Source organism: Lupinus angustifolius, chromosome LG09 (assembly GCF_001865875.1).
Source record: "Lupinus angustifolius cultivar Tanjil chromosome LG09, LupAngTanjil_v1.0, whole genome shotgun sequence".
Classification (NCBI taxonomy): domain Eukaryota; kingdom Viridiplantae; phylum Streptophyta; class Magnoliopsida; order Fabales; family Fabaceae; genus Lupinus; species Lupinus angustifolius.
In genome coordinates this window covers 9,523,701-9,539,883 of record NC_032017.1, presented here as the reverse complement: position 1 = coordinate 9,539,883, position 16,183 = coordinate 9,523,701, and the positions used below count along the sequence as shown (strand labels likewise).

Below are 16,183 nucleotides of genomic sequence, written 5' to 3'. Positions count from 1 at the left end.
AATATTGACTATAACAAGAACCAAATTGGAGCAAGCGCACTTATATGTTTTACATAATGCCGACGAGGTTGAGCCATATGTTGAAACACACAAGGAGATGCTAAGGAAGTGTTACCCAAGTAAGAATGAAAATTGGATTTCCAAATAGCATAATCGGTGTTTGATAAAGTGACTAAAAAGTCACATTGATGAGGACTTGAATATAAATGTACATTCGATTTCTGAAAGATTGAAATGCTTAACCAATGGTCAAAGCCTTCATGTCTTATCTTACACTGGTTGCTTGATTAATGAGTTCATATTTTATACGAAAAACAAGATGATCAAAGTAAAATGCAAAATAGTAGTGTGACTCTTGTTATTCGAACTTTACACATGTCAAGTGCAAAAGATAGAAACCTAATATATGCGAACATGTCATACTTTGGAGTGATTGAACGCATATGGGAATTAGAATACACAATATTTAGGATGCCGGTTTTTATTATATGTGAGTTGATGAGTTAAAGTTCATACAAGTGGATCTTAATAGGCCAAGATATAAAGATGAGTCATTTATTCTAGCATCACAAGCTCAATAAGTATTCTATGTTAGTAACCCATATGATATGAAACAGTCCATTGTTCTTTTAACTAACAAAATAATTGTCAATAATATTGGTGACCAAGAATATGAAGATATTGATGAAGATGGTCTTTTTTTGGGACATATCAATCGCGTGAGAGCGGACCAACTACGGATTATGATTTATATACAAGAGATGATCACGACGAAGTGCTTTTGGTAAATCAATATGCTCCTCCAAACAAGGATGGTCCTAAAAGACAAAAACAATCAAAGAAAGGAAAAAATATATGCAAGTAGTCTTTGTATAATTTTGATTGTTTGTAATTTGTATAATATTGTTTCTTTGTAATTTGTGTGATTTTTTTATTTGTAATTATGTACTCTGCAAAACATAATTGACATGATATTCATTGTTTGTATTTTGTATTGTATTGATGTTTAATAAAACAAATTCTGTCATGTATTAATGTTTTTGTGTTGTTCAGAATGTATAAGTGTATGTGATGTTGAGAATGTCTATTCTGCTAATAAATGTATATGCATGTATTAATTTATACAAATCAACAACGAATTCTAGGGGAAACCTTGACATGCGCTGTAGTTAAAGGATAACTATAATAACGCTTTTTATAGAAAGCGTTGTGGTACATTATTAATACAACAACACTATGTATATGATGTGTTGTTGTATTAAGGTGTTGTTTGAGAAAATTTATGAATAATACAACAACATTTTTCTATTATTGCGCTGTTAAATATATGAACTTTAAATGTTGTTGAATGATAACTGTGACGTAGTGTCCACTTTTTCTCTATGTATTTCTCATTAGGTGGAAAAATATATGTCGAGTTGCAATCTCTAAGCTAGCCTTTACCACATTAACTAGACCACAAGCCTTGTATAGAAACAAAGTCAAGTAATGGTTGAACTATACAATTCTCATTGATATAGACTCTCTTAGGCCACAACATAGACAATATTAGAAAATCATATTCCCCAATAGAAGGACCAAAAACTTGAAAAAAAGAACATAGATAGGAGCATCAACTTTTCCATTTAACTTGCATTATTTTCTTTGAAAAAATAATCAAATGTATGTGATTCTCAACTTGCACCAATGTCCTCCTTTTATACTAAAAAAATTACAAGTTTGGAAATTGATATTCCATTTTACATATTAGTTATAACTCATTTTCATTTCTCATTGAAAGACGTGTAAGTTGCATTTACATTTTAGACAAAACCTAAGTAATTGTTCAAACCAAGTATCGAATATAACTAGGAGGCAAAATGGAATATTAATTTCCAAAATTGTAATTTGATTAGTATAAAAGGAGGACATAGGCACAAGTTGAAAATCATCATACATTTGAATATATTTGAAAGCAACATAAGAGGAATTAAATGTCAAAATTAAGACCCCTATTTATATTCATTTTTTAATAGGTTTTTGGTCCTTCCTTTCATGCTTATGATTTTCTAGTGTTGTATGTAGTGTGGCCTAAAGAAGTTTGTATCAATAAGAATTTCAAAGTTCAGTCAAAACTTTCTTTACAAGGGTTGTGACTTAGTACATTTGGTAAATATCATTTGAGAGACTCAAGATCAACATATTATTTTCTACCTAATGAAAAATATATACCGAAAAGATTGAATATCATCCTTATTAAGAATATGTATCAATATTTGACAAGTGTGTTAAAAAACAAACACATTCTAGACTATACTCTTTCCTAGGGATAACAACCACTTTTTGTTAACCTAATATGTAATTATAAAAACAAACAATTCATTAGTTAATTAAACAATAATGTTAATAATAATGATAATAAATACAACAATAAAGGGTTGGTTATCATAAATCATTATGTCGATCAATTGATAATAATATGTAAATAAATAAAGAGTTTTATCAAGTGGAATGAGTACATCTTGAACATTGTACTTGAAGTATGCGTCCATTGTCTTGCTAAAAGATTCTTCAATATTTAGTGAAGTATTGACATCTTTCTTAGCAAAACTTTTGTGATGTTTTTAGTGTCGACTCCAGAATATGTAGTTGGTTTTTTGTAAACTTATCCTACAATATTGATTCATATTATGTAGTTGATTCATAATATTGCCTCTCATCATGGATTGGGATGACACTTGTTGCTATTATATACTTGGAAATTGGAATATACAAGTGAATTGATGAATAGAAAAAGAGAAAAAATATATATACTAATAATGTAAGAGTTTTTATATTGTCATTGTATTATCGATCATTCATTTTCTATCAATATTAAATCTTAAATAAAGTAATATAAATGAATAGTAGATAATAGAATGACTATTATAAATCTTTAGGCATATATATTACACTAATAGAAAATATAAAGATGGGTTATCTTGTTGCTTTGCCATTTTTATATTGATCTTTGGTGACTAGATTTACTTGCCCTTCTAGTGAGTATTCTCTCCTAGAGCAATATTGTGTCGAATGAGTATATCTTCTGTCTCATAATCTCTGTCACTCCATGTGCCATAAATTATAATTGGTAAGAAAAATATTTAATAATTAAATTTTAACTTAAATACATTTTTTTGATCAATCACAAACTCATGACACATAGAGTGATACATATTTGAGACAACAAATATATACAAACACTCAATTTTGTTGGATTCAATTGATGGAGTTGCCCATTTCCTCAAGAATGGGTTCAAAATAAAGTATTTATTTATGGATAAAGACACAAGTTTTATGAAGTCAATAAATGTATACCAATATCAAAAAACAAGTTAATAATTCATTACAAAATATGCCTTATGATAGCAATCAGACTGAGAAAAGTAATAGGCTACTTGATCCTTCCATTGCTTCGAACAAGAACTCAAGAAGTTGAAGTGGACCATTTCAGTTACAAATCAACATAGAGGAGAGCAATCATTGACAAGCTTCAATGCATTGAATCAGAAAACCAACATCGCTCAAAAAGGTACATTATTCACCCTATTCAAGAAATTGCAAATTGAAATCTGTTTTATCCACCGTGCATCAAAACATATGTACGTATTTATTTAACGCATCGACAGACATGTTGTAGAGATTTTATAATAAGGCACCCTGAATGAACTAGAGTTGAATAGGATCCGATCTTACCTGCTCATTCGATGTGATCTGATCATGATTGAGTCTGAATAGGGTCTGGTCTCATTCGATTTACGGTCGGGTTTGGACCAAGCATGACCCGGCTCGACTCGTAACATGATCATGATCATTCACTCATCATATTTGAATGTGTCTCTATTCAAACATGTACAAATTAATAATATTTTTTTAGTTGAAAATTTATTGATTCTCTAACTTTTTCATTATATATATTGAGAAGTTTTATATAAGTATGAATGATATTTAGTCAGGGGTGAGGTTTAAAAGTTGACATGTTCGATATTTAGAGGTCGAGTTACATTCGAGTTTAGAGTTAGGTTTGGGTTCAAAAAATAACCCGACCAACATTTAAGATCGGGTAAGGACATGCTTTAACCTAGCCCATGCTCATCCTAAATAAAACTCCTTTTATGTCACGAATTAGTAATAGCCATGATTTGAATTACATTATGCTTCTGGTTTAAATCGATAAACAGTAAGATGTTTCATATAAAAAAGCAAAGAAAGGACTAATTAGTAGCCTCTTAAAGCCGATACCTAAAGGGGGTTTTACCCTAGAGACGTATCCATATACCTAAAGGGGTTTTCTCGATTCAGGGTTAAGAAACCCGTATGGCCTCATCTATGCCCATTTCTTCTTTTCACTTCTTTTAATTGCATTATTAGTCCTTTATTTGCTCTATTGTATTTTTATTTAGTATAAAATCTATTCATTCATAATATAAAGATTTATATACATAAATTTCATTATCCACCATTCATTTGAATTAGTAACTAAAGTCATCTTTTATTTATATGCTTACATGCCTACTTTATTTGTTCACTAATTGTTATACTGCTTTGTATGGGTACACATCTGTTGTCCCACAGTTTGTACCAATCTATAGGCCATGAGCTTGTGATCGGTCAGAAAAAATATATTTAAGTTAAAATTTAATTTTTAAATACTTTTCTAACCAATCACAAGTCTATAACACATGGAATGACATAAACTGTGGGACATCATATGTACTATCGTTTTGATAGATAGTTAATACACCAGAGGTCCTAAACATTACTATCTACAATATTAATATTTTTGTTATAAAATGAAACCTAATAAAAATTTCCTCTTCATACAAAAGAGAATGACCTTTAATCTCACACATAAAAATAATTCCAAACTATTTTATTACTTGATTTCATAATTACAAAATTATTTTATTCTATTTTATCTCTATAATTAATAATAATTTTTTTATAGGAAGGTCACGGTTCAATTCGTCTCTACCTCCTCTGAAAATGAGATAATAAACCATTTTATCACTAAACTCCATATGTATAAATAATTAGAAACTATTTTATTACAAATGAATTATGGAATTTTTATAATAAGGTTATGATTCGAATTGTCTCTAACTCCTCTGAAAAAAAGGAGAAGGTGTACGACCAATATCATATCTAAATTATTAATTCTACATATAAAAATAATTTGATACGGTTATATCACTTAATTTCATATAAAAAAGTTATTCCAAATTATATTATCACCTAATTAATAATGGAATTTTTATAGTAAGATTATGCTTTGAGTCGTCTCTAACTTCTACGTCTCCGAAAATGAGAGAAGGTTTTATCTAAACTATTAATTCTATATATATAAATAATTAATAAATTATTTTATCACTAAACTCTATATGTATATATAATTAGAAACTATTTTACTAAATGAATTTTATGGAATTTTTATAGTAAGGTGTGGTTTGAGTTGTCTTTAACTTTCCTGAAAATGAGAAGAAAGTCTACGACCAGCACCGTTTATGAGTTGAAACGAAACAATACTTTGAAATCAAGTCAGCCATCCAATACTTTGAAATCAATCCAAAATCGAACCAATTAACTTAACAATTTTCGAACCAGAACTACGTATTCTTGATTTCTTCATTACACCCGGTGATACGTAGGAGCAAGATAACTTCTTGTCAAATACAAATATAAAAATAAAAAATGTTTTGTTAATTAAATTTTTAATATATTATTGAGGGTATAAAAGTTTATGCGATTAGCAAGGTACCGTTTTACAATCTGCTATTAATATTATATAGGTGATCATCAAAGTATTACTACAATGATTCAACGATTGATTCGTTAATATTGTATCAGTGATCATATAGATCAAAGTACTACTACAATAATTCAACTACTGACTCATTAATATTACATCCGTGATCATACAAATCAAAGTACTACTACAATATTTTTTTACTAATTAAATCATATATCATTTAAATTATATATATTATTTGAAGTATAATAAATTTATAAAATAAATATTACTATTTATAATGTAAACTAATAACCAATCATGTTAAAAACAACTACTAAATTCAAGATACAATATCTTAATGTATCATAAAAAATATGGAAGTCTTTTACAGATATGATACAGTTTTGACTAGTGCGATATAGTTTTAACCAGTTTAATTACATGTCGATATAATTATCATACCAAGTAACCAATTTTCTAGTTAAACCAGGAAAAAGGGAAAGAATTTAAAAGCTCAAAAAAAGAGTTCTATCTTTCACCAATGTTGAAAACATTCATACATCTCTATTTGAAAGGAAATTATGCAGTATATGATTCTTACATTCACAGTGAAACAAATAATTGTTTATTCAAAAGTCATGCTTTCATAAAATTCAAGAAGAAAAGTACAAACAGAAATGATTTCTTCTATATCAAACACTTTTGCTCAATACTCACATTCCCTAAACAAATATCAGAAAAGCAAAATCCTCTTCTAGTCTTAGAAAGATGGTAGAAAGTTCTCAATGCCAATACTGTAAAACATTGCATGATAATAGTGCATATGCAGTTTAACTAGCTACCCTTGAAGAATGAGTGGATGAATCAGATTTCTCAGCCAGATAATGCTCAAGCATATCATCTTCGTCATCTGCAACGATACACAAAAAAACATGCAGTTTATTATTGTTATGTAAGATTACTTGGAAGACAAGAAAGTGTTTGGTTTTCAAAAACAGTGTATCAAAGATGAGGAAAGAGGTAGATACCTTCGAAATCTTCATCGTCAAAATCAATATCACTGTCCTCCTCATCCTCCTCATCGAGTTCCTCGATGATGGTAGCTGCACCTTTCTATGGAAAATCAAAAAATTCAAGTGAGAATTATTGGAAGGTGCCAGTAGGTGTGAACATTATATTTAAGAAATAGACCTATTAATGAAGAGTGTGGTTAATTCCTTTATAAGCTTTATTGTACACACTAAACAGGTCTTTTCTAAATGTCTCAATTTCTAATATGCCATTGCTAAGATATCTCGTTTTGCAGTCGCGAAGGAAATTTTTTTCAATATGTATATTAATGAGTATGAGTATGATCTTAAAAGGAATTAATAATGTATATTTATTAATAGACATTATTAATTCATTAATAAGGAATTAATAATGATCTTCGCGAAGGAAATTTTCCATTGCTAAGCTTTATTAATTCCTACTTCCTAGTATGAGTATTCATTTCTTTTTAATTAAGGTTCAATATGTATATTTAGTTGAATCTAGCAAATTTAGTTGAATCTAGCAAATTTAATGGCTTGAAATACAGAACTTTAAACACAAAACATTAGAATAGTTGCTGTAAGTAAGGAATGATAATAATGTACCGCTCTTCCACTTTCAAACCACTGTCGACCAGTGAGCTTCTTTTCCTTGGGAGCTGAAAGCACAGCCTCGGGCATTAGCCTGCAAAATTCGACAAATTGTTTTAAGGTTTCATCTAAAAACTAATTGACAAAGAGAGAAATAGCCAGCAGATATTTAAACCACTCCCGAGACAATGAGGTAGACGATGTGGAACGTACTTCCCAACATCCTCCTCCATAGAAACCTGTCGAACCAAGACGAAAACTATCTTTTGGCTATGACAACCAGAGAGACGTTGAACTCTGACTCCGGTACCATGTTAAGGTTTTATCTAAAACCAATTGGCAATGAGAGGAGTGGTCCAAGAGGTATTTAAACCACTCTCAAGACATTGAGATAGGCGATGTAGGACTTACATTCCAATGGATATCAAAAGGAAAATTGTTACTACAGGCAATTAAATCTTACCATTGCTAGTTAGAAATAAAAGAATTCGGGGATATGCTCGACTAATCACCCCCTTAATCTTTTCTCTTCTGTTTTCTCCCTAACATAAGTATGCATTTCAAACCTGTACCCTCACTGATAAGAAGGTTTTACAGACTCACACGTTGAGAAGATTCATCACTCTATAAAAATCCTATGTATTTTAAAACCATATAAAAGCAATTTAGAAATGTGTGCCACAGAAAAAAGAGCAACTTCAAGGGGCTTACTTGGCTCGTTCCAGTGCCAGTTCAGCTTCGTATCTTTCTCTCCATGCCAAAAATGTGTCAACAGTAACTGGTTCCCCATGGGGCACAACTATCTAAGAATAACGGAAAGATAAAAGTTTGTCAGGCGACTTTGCCAATATAGTATTCCACATGCAAATTCATGAATTCATAAAATAAAAAATGAAATTGAAGAGAAAAGAATAATGGTAAGAATATGAGAACATAACTCAATAAGAATGAGTTGTTTGGTGTTAATGCATTTCATTACGAAGGTCATTGATAGATATTAGATCATATGAATGGATACAAACAGTATAGAAAGAATAGGAACTATTTACTTAAAATGCACCCGGCTTCCTGATATTGAAACGGAGTGATTACAGAACTCAAGAGGAAAGGTAAGAACAAGAATTCACAAGATAGAAATTCCTCTACTACTACAACAACAACAACCAAACTTTTATCTCACTAGGTGGGGTCGGCTATATGGATCGAACGACCTCATAATGTTCTATCATAAATCATGTTCGTCCAACAATAACAACCAAGCTTTTATCCCACTAGGTCGAGAATCGTGGCTCTCCTCCCAAACTCTCACAGAAACTTAAAAACTGATCACCAATCTTCCCTCTATTCATAGTTATACCCTAGAGCTGTGGTTCCCTTCTCTACCTTCGAAGTCACTTAGAGCTTCTCCTTACTAACTGACGGTCTAGCTGCCATACGACTAAATAACTGCCTCTTCAGTTATTACAGTAATTTCTCTTACACACTCCTCATAGTCATTCATGCACCAAGCTCAAATATCATAGATAGCACTTTTTGAAGTTCTAACTTAAGACAGGTTCGGCCAGGCAGGTCTAACCAGTTCAAGAAAGAATCCGATCATATGTATGAATTGGAGTGACCCAAAGGGACATGAGTACATCTAGACATAGTAGTTGTGCTGATTCCGGCTCCTCTATGAACTCGCACCAGTCTAGGCATATCAGCATAAGTACCCAGCCATATCAAACTAACTTAAGCCATCTAAGCTATATCGGACATTGTAAAAACAGTTCTAAAAAAATAAACAGCTTAACTCCCTGAACATTCATACCAGTATTGAATAGTATTTGATTCCAATAGTTTTACCATAGCCATATTCCAAAGACTACTAATTGATACTCGGAAATTTAAAATGAAGTTATATCATTTTATACTTGTAATGTAGAAAGCATTAAATAAACAAAAATTTCATAAAGAAAATTCATGAAATAGCAAAAAGTCTTACTTACATCATCTTTGGCGGCCTCTTCGGCTTCAGCATTCTCATCATTGTCTGCACTGAACCGCTCATCCAACCACTCTTTAGCAGAGGTAACCAGTGTGTAGATCATAGCCATACCAAGATTTTCAGATGCCTGCGTAACACAAGTTATGCATCAAAACTTTCATACCTGATAAGGTACCAGTAGAAAATCTCGAGTTCCATAACCATAGCTATTGTGCAGCAAGGTAAATGCATACATAACAACTAGAGACATAGTGAACTCAGAGTGGCTATTAAGAAGTCTTTTGATTTGGACGACCACCAATGCAAGAATGGTCCGGTCAAACATTTAACAGCAAAAAATGCATGTAAAAGACCACCTCTTGTTGAAGTTTCTCTTTCAAAATCCTTAAATCTTCTGAAGGTATTCCTTGCAAACTGTTACGCATAAATGGAAAATATAGCAAAAACATCTTAATGTTAGTGCATGATAAATGAAACAAAAACATGCATTTCACCGGACAGACAAACATTAACCAACACTAGACCGATATAACAACAATACCGACCTTTTCACATTCAAAAGTGGTGGTTCATCCGGATATCTTTCTGTGTGTGAGAAGAACAAAGCCAGTTGAGCTGCAATAACAAATATCAACCACTTCTGTCTTACATTATGCATCTGAAGCTTATATATAGAAAATGCTACTAAACAAGCATCAAGAGTAAAGCCATATCTTCGGAAGAAAAACAGCAAGAAATCCAAACTCTATAGTGCATGAAACCGAAACCCGAAAAGATATATACATATATATCACAGAAAGAAAAGAAAAACCTGGATAGGTAATCAACCCATCTGAATCTTCATCCTATAAAAATGTACACATAGAGGTAAATACATGGATAAATTTCTGCCAAATTAATTGCTGGTTAAAATGCCCAATTTCTCTAAGTACATCAACATCAATCAATGGAAATAAGCCTAACATCTAAAGCTGAAACTCTAATCAACTGTGACAACATTTTTACCTGCGAAATCGTTATCTGAAAACACCGATTTGAAGTACTTAGACCGGTTTCACCAGAATGTATTTCTGCAATGAAATAAATCATAAAGTCAAAACCTTTTCCTCAATGGGTAATTAGCAAAATGATTGTAACAACAAAAAAATTGGTAGAAACAAACAAACCTTTGAACTCATCCATAAGTATAGCCTCTAATGCTTCAATCTCCATTTCTTGATCTTGAGTGTAATCTGTGAACAAAACCCATTTGGAATAACATGAATAGAATCAATAAAAACGAAATTTTGATGAATATAAGTCGAATAACGATGAATTGCATCAATAAAAACGTGATTTTGATGAAAATAAGTTGAATGGTGAAATTGCAATGATAAAAAAATTGAAATTTGATGTGTTTGTAAAAAGAAAAAGGAAATTAAGAGAACATACCCATGATTGTTGTGTTGTAATATGAGAGGAGAGTGTGTCACGGCAACGTTATAAGATGCAAGACCTACCCAGTTAACAGTTAATACTCCACTGTTTCCATCAAAACGACGACGTACTTCACGGGAAATCAGAGATATTATTTAGACACTAGTTTATACATTGCATAATTTATGGATTGGGTAAAGATTATTTATCATTTACTTAGTATTATTTTTTAATAAGAATCAATTATCATTAAACATGAACCATAATAGTTTATAAAATTTATATATTGTAAGTATATTTTTTTCTCAATAATAAAATGATAATGAGTTTTAAATACAATTTAATATTTAATGCAATATCTATACATTAATAATGTAAAGATTCGTAGACACTTGGGCTTAATTTGAGAGTGTGGTTTTGGAGGGGAATGGAACCATTCATGTGTCTATTTGTAAACTTACCCCAATTTGAAGGTTTTTGATATAAAATGTCAAACTAACTAAATATTTGTTCATTTCTCATTGTTAATTACATTTTTAAATGAAGAATAAAAAATATTTTTACATTATCATTAGTTTACTTTCTTCTTCTAAATTTTCTTCTTTTTCCCTGCTATTTCTCCTCCTTCCTAACTCATTGATGTAAAATTTAATTACATACATTTTTTCTCTTTAAATTTATGCATTATTAATAGTAGCGTGTCGATAAGCACTTCATTTCTATCAACGTGCATTCTTATTTGTTTTAATGTCTATTATTTTTGTGTTACATAGAAAATCAATAGAGACCAGAGATGTAAGAAAATTAATCAAATATAGAATTGAGGAAGAAAAAAAATATGTGCAAGAATAAAGATACATTGCGAAAAAGAATAAAAGTAACATTTAGAAATTTACGATGATTATTAATGGCGGAGTAACAAAAAGGACAATTTTAGAATGTAAAAAATTATATTATAATAGTTATTTATTTTACATTAATATATCATCCATTATTTACGTGTATTATCTAAGAATGATGAATAATATTTATTGCGTAAAACTCTTACATCACCCTTTTACATAAACAACATTATACTCTTCTTAATATAGTGCATAATTTACAAATTTTGCCTTTAGTATAATATAATATGTGAAAAAAGAGATATGTATGTTATACACCATGTATCATTGAATAGTTGATTTGAGTGTGAATAAGTCATAAAGTAAGTGGGTTGTTTAACCAGGTTTTTTAAGTAATATTAAGACTATTCTCTCCTTCTTTTTTTTGTAAAAATATTTCCTCTTAATAAATATCTTTTTTACCCAATGAGTTCAAGTAGTAAAAAATTATAGTTAAAGAAGATAAAAATAACCTAACCAATGGAGGTTTTGGTAAAGGTAGAAATAGAACAAAGCTATAAGAAACTCAGGCACTATATTTAATCATTGAAATTGCAATCTGGTTTGAAGTTTAATGAAATGGGTTTTCCCTCTTCCTCTCACGTCATCCTCTCCATTAATCCTTCCTCTCGCTTCATTCCTATCACTTTCCATCATCACTCTATCAAGGTTTTCTCTTTTCCCCATTCCCTTTTCAATACACACCTTATCTTCTTTTATTATTTCTGAATTTAGGGCCTCTGTGCTTAGGATAAATGTTTTTAGCAAAGCCTAGCCAAATGGGTGAAGTGTGGTAATTGGTCTAAACACATTCAATAAGAAAGGGCTGCCCATGGTTTCCAATTGGTGGGGTCCGGGGACGGTAGATGTGTGCAAGCTTACCCCGCAAGCGGAGAGGTTGTTTCCTGTATTTGAATGCTTAGTCTCATATTGCACCAAACTCCCCCTATAAGCCGGAAGAGTTTGGTGCACGAGCCTATAATCTAGTCGGGTGTGAGGAGGGTAGATGTATGAAACTTTAACCTCACAAGCGAAAAGGATGTTTCCTGGATTTGAACTTGTGACCTCCAGGTCACAAGGCAACAATCTTACTGTTGTGCCGAGGCATACCCTCTTCTAGGCATCGAATATAATTGAAAATTTAATAAAAAAAATAATATTTTGACTAATCAGTAAATGGAGTGACACAAATTTTGGGATAGGTGATGTTTTTACTAACAAATGAGCATGTATGTGCTCGGAGTGATTTTTTTCTTTCTAATTAAAAAGAGATTTTCTAAAGAAAACAGGTAAACTAAGATTGCTAGTTATCATTTGTTTCTAACTTTCTGAACGTTTTCAACATTTAGTTTCTGTTAGGAAAGGGTTTTCCAGTGTAATTTACAACTCTAGACATTTTCAATGTTGCTCTGTGGTTTGCTTCCTCGGTTGAAAATTCCTCATTTTTGCTGTGGCAGGGTGCATCGTGTTTCATCGAGAAGCATGGTCGATGTTTAAGTGTTAAACCATTTGCTGCATCTCAGAAGACAGGGACTGGCATCTCTTGTGCTATGAACATGTCTGCACAAGAGTCGGATGATCGTAAAAAGCTGAAATTAGACCAATTAATAGACAAAGCAAGAAATCTTTGGGACAGTTCTCCTGAGCCAGTGAAGACTTTCCCTTGGAATAAAGCATTGGACAACTTTATTCAACTCACTCTTGATCTTATTTTGGCTGTTGTCAAATACCTATCAATACCTGTATTTGCAGTTACCTCCCTAAGCGAGTTATCTTACTGTGCGCATAAAAAGAAGCTATTTCTTGTTCCTATTCCGGTTCTCCTTGGAGTTGCGGTTGCTGGGATCCTTAAAGAGACTGCTTTAGAAATATCTCCACGTCTAAGGGTAAAATTACTAGCCATGCATGATTTTGTAGTCTAGATATCGGATAGAATAGTTGGTTGTAGCATTAAACTGTTTTTTTTTTAAATATAGTTTCCTGCATCCTGATTCCAGAAAGAAAAAAATTCATGATGCTTAAGCTCTTGTAGACTATTTCTCTTATTTATTTTGTAAAAGATTCCAAATCTTGTGTTGTTAACAATGGAGCCTGTTTCCTCTGAAGTAGTTTACTTCACGGGGTTGTCGATGATTTTACATCGCAAAACTTGACTATGGACTCATAACATGATGACCAACTTCGATTTTCTATTCATGCTCATTTTATGTATTTCGAAACTCCAATTTAGGCCCAGCTTGCATTAGTTCGATTAAGAATTCTGGTTGAATTTGATGTTATATATGGACAACTAGATCATTGCCTCGTTTTACAAGGGCGGTTCTGGTAGGGACTGTGCTGGTGTTAATATGTTTTGAGATCAATTTTATGGGTTATGATATTGGAAAAAGAAATGACTAACTCAATCTTATCCCCTCTCTTCTATAATTTACGGTAGCTTATTTGATTTTTTGCCTTTTACTGTAGCTTATGCCCGGTTTGATTTTCAGGATGCAGAAGTTCCATGGCATTTAATCGCCACTGCAATTTTATTCACATTAATCAAATTACCAGGCCCGTATTACCCTTCTTGGGGACGTATAATCATTCCTCACTTTGCAAATGGAGTTCTTATGAGTACTCTATGGTCTGCAATATCGTGGTTTAGAAGACCGAAAGCATTGAAGATGTCAGATTCTAGAGATGACAGTTAGTGAACCCACTGAGCTATGGTGCCCGCCTGTAAAATGTAATTTGCAGTAGTAAGCATTGCTAACTCATTTTGTAGGACTTATATCCTAAATCCAATGTATATGAAATTTGTGATTCTTGGAAATTTGCATAAGGCTATAATTTGGCGCCTTTTTAACAGAGTAAATGTTATCTATTATGGGAACTTAACCATTGAAATAGGATTGTTATGAAAGATTTCTATAATTTTGAAATATTAAATTATGTAATGAAAATTTTCGTATAATTTTATAATGAGAACCCCCCATTTCGGTCCTCGAATGTTGCTTTTTTTACCTCAAAATAGTCTTAAAATAACTGTTTACTATATTATGTTGCATCAATCCTGCAACATAATACATGTATGCATGTCAATCTCATGTACAAAAGCTGAGTACATTTGCGAATTCAACTATTTTCTTTTCAAAAATGTTGATTAATCAATTATTGACTTATATTTCCTTTGATGCAGGATACAATTGTTTCTACCAGTGAAGACTTTAGTGGAGGTTGAGATTTACTGAAATTAGAACTCAGCATGTTGACAAAAAGGTGTAGATTACTATGCTTGTGTGGTTACTATAGTTCTGTCTTTGGAATTGCAAATTTGGTTGTGTTGGATGTCCAGGTGAATAGAAATGTATGCATTTCTATTTCAAGCATTTAGTGAAGTATATTTGGGAAATGGGTATCAATAGAGACATATAATTTTGTATAAGTAAACATTTCTCTCTTATATCATGCTTTTTTTTACCAAGTCAATGTGACACCTTCATATGGGAGCTTGTAGACAATTTTGTTTTTTTGTACTACCAAGAGTATCTCCTCACTTTTTGGTAAGGAGCTAATCTCTTTCGAGGTGCGTGATTGTTTTTCCCAACAAGTGTCGCTCACACGAATTGAACTCTTGACCTTTTGGTCGCTATGAGGATCTAGTGGGGCCTTACACTACTAGACCAATGTCTTGTTGATACCCAATTTTGTTTTGTACTTGGGTGACTTAATTTATGAATCTTGTTTAAACTGCCATTTTAATTAGATTATTGTTGCTTTTAGCTTTTATGCATCAATTTTGGATTCTCTCTCAGAACAGAAAATGGCTAATTATAATTAATATGAACAGTTTTCTAATGCATGACTGTGAAAATTATAAGCTCATGAGTTACTTGTTTTAGTGAGATTAGCCAGCCTTATAAATATATGAGTTGGTACCATGCAATTTTTCATATTTAATTTGATGCTAGGTAGCTTTCACAAACTATTCTGGTTTCTGATCAAACATCAGCTATGTTTGTTTATAACAGTAGAGCAATTGGTGATTTGAAAGACTAAATGTTCCTAGTCCAGATTTTCAGAAAAGAAACTTATTTAGTGCAAATGTAATACCCAAATGACTCAAATAGTTGAATTGCTTTATGCATCTTTTTCACAGCACAGTAACCTTTTGTGAACTATTTTTTTAATCTTTTAGGCATTGTGGAAGTGCTATCTAAGTGAGGGAAATAACTTAGTGAGAACAGTTCTTAATATGAAAATAAGATTAATTAATATGAATTATTGAATCTTATTTGAATAATCAAGATTAAAAGATAATATGACTTTTTAAGTGATCTTATGACCGATAACTAATTTTTAATCCTAACTGTCCATGCATGGTTATAAGATTTAGATTTATTATTTTCACAGTTTTTATACGAGAATTGTTTTCATTTGAGTCACTACATTGGTTGCGGTAACTAATGATGTTTTGCTGTCTGTCTCCAAACTGAATAATTCAATATCCTTGTGTCAATAGACTAATATTTTTATAAAAACATAA

General features: G+C 31.5%; 2 protein-coding genes and 1 long non-coding RNA gene across 3 annotated transcripts; 2 read left to right on the top strand and 1 right to left on the bottom strand.

Moving 5' to 3' along the window:
• On the top strand, positions 1,329-6,478 carry LOC109356650. The gene is made up of 3 exons (XR_002108766.1): positions 1,329-1,340; positions 3,019-3,021; positions 6,359-6,478. It is a non-coding gene; the product is annotated as an uncharacterized LOC109356650 (long non-coding RNA).
• LOC109356649 (RWD domain-containing protein 1-like) lies at positions 6,378-10,912 on the bottom strand. The gene is made up of 11 exons (XM_019600077.1): positions 10,790-10,912; positions 10,525-10,590; positions 10,364-10,428; positions 10,170-10,203; positions 9,904-9,973; positions 9,715-9,772; positions 9,360-9,485; positions 8,083-8,174; positions 7,387-7,465; positions 6,778-6,862; positions 6,378-6,659 (listed from the first exon to the last, which is right to left on the bottom strand). Exons 1-11 carry the CDS (start codon positions 10,791-10,793, stop codon positions 6,580-6,582), a joined length of 759 nt encoding a protein of 252 aa, XP_019455622.1. The 5' UTR covers positions 10,794-10,912; the 3' UTR covers positions 6,378-6,579.
• On the top strand, positions 12,169-15,115 carry LOC109355752. The gene is made up of 4 exons (XM_019598957.1): positions 12,169-12,324; positions 13,113-13,541; positions 14,145-14,396; positions 14,837-15,115. Exons 1-3 carry the CDS (start codon positions 12,235-12,237, stop codon positions 14,346-14,348), a joined length of 723 nt encoding a protein of 240 aa, XP_019454502.1. The 5' UTR covers positions 12,169-12,234; the 3' UTR covers positions 14,349-14,396; positions 14,837-15,115.